The sequence below is a fragment of the Daucus carota genome, chromosome 7 (assembly GCF_001625215.2).
Source record: "Daucus carota subsp. sativus chromosome 7, DH1 v3.0, whole genome shotgun sequence".
NCBI lineage: Eukaryota > Viridiplantae > Streptophyta > Magnoliopsida > Apiales > Apiaceae > Daucus > Daucus carota.
In genome coordinates, this window is record NC_030387.2 from 3,294,301 (window position 1) to 3,303,235 (window position 8,935).

At 35.4% G+C, this 8,935-nt stretch overlaps 1 protein-coding gene across 2 annotated transcripts; it reads left to right on the forward strand.

The window, feature by feature from the left end:
- Positions 1-2,404: 2,404 nt before the first annotated feature.
- LOC108196741 (LEAF RUST 10 DISEASE-RESISTANCE LOCUS RECEPTOR-LIKE PROTEIN KINASE-like 1.1) lies at positions 2,405-7,096 on the forward strand. 2 transcript variants are annotated; one of them, XM_017364165.2, is made up of 5 exons: positions 3,231-3,341; positions 4,380-5,260; positions 5,366-5,413; positions 5,509-5,736; positions 5,919-7,096. In XM_017364165.2, the coding sequence occupies exons 2-5, from the start codon at positions 4,573-4,575 to the stop codon at positions 6,842-6,844; spliced, it is 1,890 nt and encodes a 629-aa protein (XP_017219654.1). In that variant the 5' UTR covers positions 3,231-3,341; positions 4,380-4,572; the 3' UTR covers positions 6,845-7,096. The 2 variants fall into 2 exon arrangements, with proteins under 2 accessions (XP_017219653.1, XP_017219654.1); XM_017364164.2 differs by lacking the exon at positions 4,380-5,260 and having other exon boundaries at positions 2,405-3,341.
- The last annotated feature ends 1,839 nt before the right edge of the window (positions 7,097-8,935 follow it).

Here is an 8,935-nt window from a genome sequence, read left to right on the forward strand (position 1 = left end):
CGCTAGGGTCCTCTTTGGGGGAGTCATTAATGGATTACGCTTAACAATTTCACTCTTATGTGTTACTTGAAGACGGGGTTGTGAGAGAACTAAATTTTAGGTGATGAGAGTCCAGTAGCCGAAAACATCATTAGTTTATGCTATGATCTGAGTATTATGTGGTACGTGGAATCCCGTGCGAATCAGTTAGTACCATCTTGCAAGTTTAAATACTCCTAGGTGACGAACAAGAAGGGTGAACAAAAACTCATCAAGGACACGATACTGTAAGCTCCCAAGTAATGGGAGGAGCCCGAGGCTCTGACCGCGTGCCTGTTGAATAATGAGCCGACGACTCATAAACATGGCTTCACAAGATAATTGTTATTGTCAATAGACTTGAACATGGGTGATCAATCCATGACGATGATGAGCTTTGGTTAACTAAATGGAGATTTGAACCGACTAATGTAGAAGAATCACCGGATGAGTTGTGGTTAGAAATGTTACTCAAACCCACAATTAGCTAGTTCTCCCCAGAATACATTGAGGCGTAGTAGTTGACTTGACTTTCACGATCAAAGCACTATTTCAGTGTGGGTCACGAGACCACCAGTACCAAATTGACGCAAACTCTGAAAATTATATACGACCTCAAAATAAGGTCAAGGTTGACCTGCGAGATAATGGGGTATAAACTTCATCACCAACACAAAAACAACCCAGATCAATAGTAAGACTTCTAAATTATCGTTCAGTGGTAAAAGAGGCGGGGTGTAAAGACAACAAGATCTAATTAATTTTTTATATTATTATAAACTAATAATAATTTTGTTAAACAAGAGTACATTGGTCATCTCACATTCATTTATTTTAGTTTCCGGTCTATTTTTAATATATAGAAATAGATAGATATAAATTATATTTTGATTAATTTATAATTTATATATACGTACATTTTTCTTTATTCCAAATTTTGAGTATACACATGACTTGGTAAACTGCCCAACCTGTGCTACTTTGACACGCTCCTTGTTCTTTGTCCACCAAATGCAACTGTTCTGACTCAACCCTACAAAACTGTTGGATCGACCATTTATTAAAATTTACTAGTATCTATTTAGCCACTACACTTATCTTAAAAAATTATGCAAATAGAATCCCGCTGTGCAAGTGCTTAACTAAGCTTAAATTATTAAGCAACTGCACTTATTTTTAAATAAAGATAAAGATGCAAGGATGTCTACGGCAAGTGTTCAGTTCAATATAATTTAAACTAATACTAAAAATAATAATATATTTCTTTGTTAGTTCACTAAATCTTCTGCAAGATATTTTCAATACGACTGATTAAATTAGACATTTTAAACACTGTGTAAAATTTATTGAATTTGTCAGATATTATAATTCGATAGTTTATCAATAAGTTGTTATATATAAAATATATCACTTCAATATTACAATAAAAGACGTGGAATCTTCTTGCGGTGTAATGTCGCGTATCTCAAATCCGTTCTAATTTTTTTCTATCAAGTAACATGACAAACAGATGAACGATTTTAATTGGGTGGTTTATATGCATACATGGATCTTATTATTATTATTATTAGTATGAGTGGAATCAATCATATATATTGTCAAAAAAATTGGGAACAAATTTTGAGTTATTTGGCATTTTTCTTTTCTTACGAGTTGTAGAGTTTGAATAAATATAGCTAATATCATGGATTTGCTATATTTACATAGAAGGAGAATTTACCGTTAAAGCTAGTTTTTTTTAAACATAATTTGTGTATTTTTTATATACAATATGTATTAATAACTTTTTTAGTTAAGGATTTCATTGAAATTCTCTAAACACAGAATTGACTGGATGATCGATAGAAATGTGGTAAAATTAACTTTTCGATATTTATTGTTAAGGTTGCCAGAATACCAAATGTAAAAAATATTATCTCCTTCATTGGTTTTTACATGTTTATTTTGATTTTTGACTAATTTTAATTATATTTTGAGTGAAATTTATATGTATTATATAATTAAAAATAGTAAAAAATATATTGTTAGAAAATATATCTAGTCTAATTTAATATGTAATTTTCAGATTTTAAAAATATTGAACAGATAATTTATACTGTATAGTAAGAAATTGATCAATTTGACTTCTGAAAAATCAAAATGGACATATTAAACAGTTAATAATATTATTTTTCTTTATAATTTTGATGTAACTGGGCGTGCATGCTAATTTTGTGTAATTGGTCAATGATAAAATTAAAATTTTGTAATTAACATTAATCAAGGTAGAAAAGTCAACGTCCTGGGAGGCATCTTTAAAGTCAGTCACGGATAAAGTACAGCAGAAATGTAGAATCACTTAAAATAATGGTCTTAACATATTTAGCTGGTCATAATCAAAGTTGCAACAAAAGTTTTTGGTCAACGATTATAACTTGAAGCATGCGAGTACTACGTATCTGATACATATATTACAAGGACAGGACTTAAATATATCTAGTTTAGATTCCATTTCTGATCTATGCATTCTTCCATATTCTGTAAAATTGTCCCATAAACAAACTCGACATCCCGTAAAAAAAACGAGAAATATACCAGAATGAGGCGTGGACTACTCTGTTGCATGTTCTTCGGTATTTGTATCATTTCTTTACCGTTCACAACATTTTGCAAAGAAGATGAGCAGTTCGAAAAATGCAAGAAGGCCGGCTACTGCGGAAACCAGACGATACGATTTCCGTTTTATACAGAAGATATTCCAGAATTTTGTGGGTTTCGAGGATTCAACCTCACTTGCCTAAACAATCAAGTTCTGTTGCTCAACATATCTGAAGACCAGTACAGAATTACTCAAATATTCTACAGCAACAATTCTTTTCGGGTGTCCAATGTTTTGAGCTCTAGAAGCGGTTTCTGCAGCCTTGGCAAAATCCGCAACTTATCATTACCTAGTGATCATCGGTTTGAGCTAGATAGCACTTCAAATTTAACTTTGTTATCTAATTGTACTTCAGATTTTGCTCGGATATTTTCCAGGTCAAAGGTTGGCTGTGACGTAGGGAAAAATGATACAGATTCGGTTCTAGCAATGAAAACCAATGATCCAGGCTTAAATTACGCGAATAAAGAGTGTAAAACTGTAGCCGTGGCACCAGTACTTGATTATACTGAGGAAAGTACTAATTATCTGAAGTTGATTAGAGATGGATTTGATTTGAAGTGGGTGGCCACGGATTGCAGGGATTGTCAGGATAGCGGTGGGTATTGTGGATTCGAGGGCGGGTCTGTCAATAAATTCAAGTGTTTCTGCAAAGATCGACCCCATTCGCGGAGCTGCAAGAACAGTAAGCAACCTCATTGTTCTTGATTTGTTTTTCTCCAGTTTTTTTTTTTTGCCACAGTTTGATTTTCTTGTCACTATCTTCATGATATTCAAACATCAGATTTAGGTCTACGTCTAGTTTCTGTCATCTCCTAAATTACCGGAGTCACTATTGAATTATCTGTCAGCAATCAGAACTTATCTATACGAATACTAATAATAAAGTAAAAATGTTAAAGATTGAGACAGCAAATTTTTTTGATAAAAAGTCAGACATAGAAGGTTTTAAGTTTGAACTGGCTGCGTTTGAGAATTTTCAGTTGGTCAATGTTATAAACTACTCTATGATAGCAACTAGGCAGGGTCTTCGCTGAGTGGAGTTTACTAACATTGCTTCCTCCCCAGATACTAACAGTGCTATGTTATACGGGTCTCAGGTCCCTGACAAACGACTGTTACAACATACTTTCCGTGATTGTGAAAATCCTAAAAGTTTGTTGTCTTCAGCACATAAAGGGTCAAAATTGGCCTCTTGTGTTCACATAGTAAATCATTTGTTAAGAATTGGACGCTTATTGTACATTACTAGTAGTTTCCATGAAGCTACACATTGCATATGGTCTATGTATCTTTCGTAGAACATTAACAAACAAGGTCAAATCTTGACCTTATATCATATAGTTATACTGCAATCAACTGACCAAATAGAATTACAGTAACTTTATTTTGAACTGCATTGACTGATATTATTGAAAAGTGATAGAATTCTACAAGTAAATTTAAAAGTCATACTTTGTTCTACAAAAACGGAAAAGCAATCTGCAGAAGGTAGGTTCCAAGGATTCTTCAAACACTGAAATTCAACCCTCTGTCTATGACTATGACTATAATTTCACAGGACTCTTCGTCAAATCTTGAACCAAAGTCTTTTCCTGAAAGATGACTATTTACAAAATATGAAAAGACTTTAATTCAAAAATTAAATATCACTAACTGTTCCATTAAACTTTAGACCCATTCTCAGACTTGCACTGAGTTTCCTCCACAAATTTCTTGGCAGTCTCATAAGTTTAGAAGACTATGATGGTTGTCGAATCTTTCACCGACCAATGTCGAGATGAGGTTCACATTTAACAGGACCACAAAGATACAGTTGGTGACTAGTCAAGCAAATGCAGAGCTGAGATAATATTAGTATCATATATTCCAGTTTCCAGTTAGTTGCATTTTTATTCTGCAGCTACACATTCTTGATGGATACTACTTTCATTTTTGCTTTCGTTTTGTCCATCAATCTCACTATCTTTAGCTCAGCTAAACCAACAAACAATTCCAGGCCTGTCTGTCCAAACTCTTTCAGCTGCCAAAGTTTTAGCAACTTATCTTTCCCTTTTTACATCGAATCCACGGGTCGAAGATGTGGATTATTGAAGTTGAAATGCAATCAAACAGTTCCAAAATTACAACTAGCAGGTCAATTGTATGATGTTAAAGGCCTGAATCAGACTACTCAGGAGATTCTAGTTCATGGCCAAGCACTTCAGAATCTCCTTGATCAAGAAGACTGTGCTTCCTTTAGTAGCATATATCTTCCAAATTCTCCTTCAATATACTTTGAATCAAACAACATCACTTTATTTAAATGCCCTGAAAATTCAAAGTATACTTTCCACAATTACAGCGTTCAGAAGTGCAATGGTTCCAATATCTACTATAAAAATCCTTTTCTTCACGGTACTAAAATCCCAGATGATCTTCAATATAGCTGCTCAGTTATTAAACTTCCGGTATCAAGATTGGGGAACACTAGGACTACTCAGTTGTTTAAGCTGTTAACTGCTGACTTCACTCTTAAGTTTCGAGTCTCTCCTGAATGTTTAAATTGTCACTCCAGGGGTGGCCAATGTGTAACTTATGGAAACTATTGTATAAACGCCAAAGGTAAGCTATATCATACATGATAGTCTTTGTGCAAAATTAAACAAAATCTTCCTATCATTTTACGCAAGTTTGAGCTGACATCATTTTATATGTGTTAAACTGCAGAAAGGGACACAGATAACAGTACTAGGAAGGCGGTGCTACTTGGAACAGGTACCATGCTTCCTATGAACCCGAATAACAAACATAAAATATGTCATATATAACAAAATAGGATAAACATTTTGACAAGTTTTGCCTTTTGCTAGCTGTACCTGGAGCCTGCATAATAGTAATCTTGGGCGCCTTCTTTATCTTCTGGAGGTGTAAGCAATTGAAGCGTCGTAAAGTTGAGAGGGACACTTCTGATGACATTGAAGATGGCACTTCTTTTTTTGGGGTCCCTTTCTTCTCCTACAAAGAGCTAGAGGAGGCAACACATCATTTTGATCCGGCCAAAGAACTCGGGGATGGAGGCTTTGGAACCGTCTACTATGGTACAAACCTCAAAATCTTCACAATTCATCACTCAGCCTTGCATTTTTTTTCCTGGGTGTCCCGGGACAACAGAGGATAAACCCACCACCGGGCTATCCAATCGTGCTCACTTAGCCTTGCATTTTTAATTTGCTTATTCATGTCAGAGCTTAATAATTAGTTCATTTCTTTTGTCAACTAGGAAAACTGAGGGATGGCAGAGAAGTAGCCGTGAAGCGATGCTACGAGAACAATTACAGGCGTGTGGAGCAGTTCATGAATGAAATCCACATCCTCACCCTCCTACGCCACCGCAACCTGGTCTTACTATACGGAAGCACTTCACACCAAAGCCGTGATCTCCTACTTGTATACGAATACATTTCCAATGGCACGCTTGCTGATCACATCCACGGAGACAAATCAAAGACTGAGCCTCTGACATGGCCTGTTCGAATGAAAATAGCCATTGAAATTGCTAGCGCATTGTCCTACCTCCACAAATCAGACATCATCCACCGCGATGTCAAGACAAACAACATCCTCCTCGACACCAATTTCTGTGTCAAAGTAGCCGATTTTGGGCTCTCCAGGCTGTTCCCTACTGATGTCACTCACGTCTCAACGGCTCCCCAAGGCACCCCTGGCTACGTCGATCCAGAGTACCATCAATGCTACCAGCTAACCGACAAGAGTGATGTTTATAGCTTCGGAGTAGTCCTCGTGGAGCTGATCTCATCACTGCCTGCAGTGGACATAAACAGGCAGAGAAACGAGATCAACCTGGCTAATTTAGCCATTGACAGGATTCAGAAATGTGCGGTCCACGAGCTGATCGATCCGTCCCTAGGCCAGGATGATAGCACTGAAAATATGACCACCTCAGTAGCGGAATTGGCATTCAGGTGTCTGCAGCTTGACAAGGACTTGAGGCCAACAATGGATGAAGTCTTGAAATGTTTGGAGCTGATTCAGGATATGCATTCGTCGAAAACGGCATTGCCCCCTCCTTCTCCTGAAATGGAAGATGTGGTATTGTTAAAGAAAAATTTTAAGCTTATGGATTCTCCAGTAAGTGTTGCTGAGAAATGGATCAGTACATCAACCACACCTAGTAGCAGCAAGTGAGAAATACATTTTTTTTCCTGTTAGTTTGGTTGTAATGGCTCTGAGATTCATGTATATACATAATGCATTATATAGTGACAAGTACAGAGGGCAACAAAATAGTTGGCCTGAGATGAACAGCACAGAAATTGAGTAGATTCTTGAGAATGGAGGTGAATATATGTTGTGTTTGGTTAGATAAAATGAAAATAGAGGGAATGCAATGAGATTTGAACCATAATTTAATTGAATGTGTAATATTATCATTTTTTCTGGCTTCCACCATTTCATTGCTACCACCTTAACTAAAGCTCAAACATTTCATTTTGTGAAGGAAAACTTCATTCCTTATCATACCTATTTTCTACCTAAATTTTATCACACAAAATCTGCACGCAATTATTTTATTTCGAAATTCTCCCTCCTACACTCTATTATTCTATTTTATTTTTGCTCATTTCATTCCATTCAACCCAATCAAAACAACACAAGGGGTCGTTTGGTTCATGGGTTCCTGGAATCAGGTATGGGGTTTGTCCATTCCAAACCCATACCTGATGTTTGGTCGGAAAAAACAGAATCTGAAACCCATACCTTAAACCCCCAGGGTATCCGCATACTAGTACCTCGGTACCCGCATACTAGTACCTCGGTGGTTTAAGGGTCTCTTTGGGAGTCCTGTTAAAAATTGCTGTGCTGTCAGAAAAAGTGCTGCTAAATTAAGTGCTGTTGTAGAAATCAGATAACTGTTTGGTAATTTTTTGATATTTACTTATTTTGAATTATAATATAAAAAAATAATGATTTTGGTGATGTTTTATAATGAAAGTCGTTTGGTTGGAGAGGGGTTATGGGGTTGGAATGAGGAATCGGGTTAAGCTGGTATGGGTTTGAGGTATCATATCTGATATCAGGTGTTTGGTTGAGTGGTGGAATGAATATGGTTGAATTATAATATTTATGAGTTATTAATTGTAATTAATTTAAAATATTATTAAATTAATATTTATATATATATATTTGAGTCATTAATTTCATTTTGTATTAATAATCTACATGAAATGATAAAAATAGTAATGAAAATAAAAGGAAAAGAGTTTGATTCCTGAAACCCATGTTTCATACCCACCTCCCCCTTGGGTATGAAAATCTCATACTTTGTGGGTTTGAGGAATGGGTTTGAGGGAAGAAAATTTTCAACCAAACACCAAGTATGAGTTTGGAATGAACAAAACCCATACCTGATAACAGGAAAGCGTGAACCAAACGACCCCTAAGAGCATTCTGCAAAAGCTAAAAAGCAAGTTTTTCTAAAAGCATGGGAAGACCTGCTTTTTCTAACAGCAGCTTTTCAGCTAAGAGCTGCTGTTCGGAAAAACTGCTTTTAGATTTACCAAACAGTTTTTCACCTGCTTTTCAGCAAAAAGTTGCTGTTGCTGTCTGCAACAGCAACCCCAAACAGTACCTAAGGCAGCTATGCGTTTCAATATTTAACTTTTAACTCAGATATGAATAATCGAACGAAAACATAAAACACCCATGCCCCTAACCAAACGACAAATAATAAAGTGAAAAGACAGAAAGTTTTACGAGGGTGTATCTAGCCTGGATTGTAATGAATTGTTTTTGGAACATGGATTTTAATGGATTAGAGCATCTCCAATAAGCTCTTTAAACAAGCTTTTAAATGAAAAAATAGAGAGCATTAACAAAATGGAAGCTCCAATAGACTCTTAGAGGCTCTTCAAAACCTTAAGAGTCTATTCTCTCTCCTCTCTTTTGAGAGTCTCTCACTCACTCTTAAGTTATATTTTATTATAAAGTAATACAAGCATCCATTTTCTCTTTCCACTCTAGTATTGTAGTCCTATTCATTTAATAATAAAATATTGTTTAAGAGTGGATGTAAAGAGTGTTGTTGGAGATGAATATACATTAAATTGTTAAAAGTGAATATTTTATATTATATTTGAGGAATGACTTAAGAAATTATATTATATTAGATTTTGTGCGAATAAAATGTCGTAGAGTTTATGAGAGTCTTTAAAATTTAAACATAATACTTCAAAATCTCATAAATTTTGGCGGGATTTCAAATAATTTAAAATACAC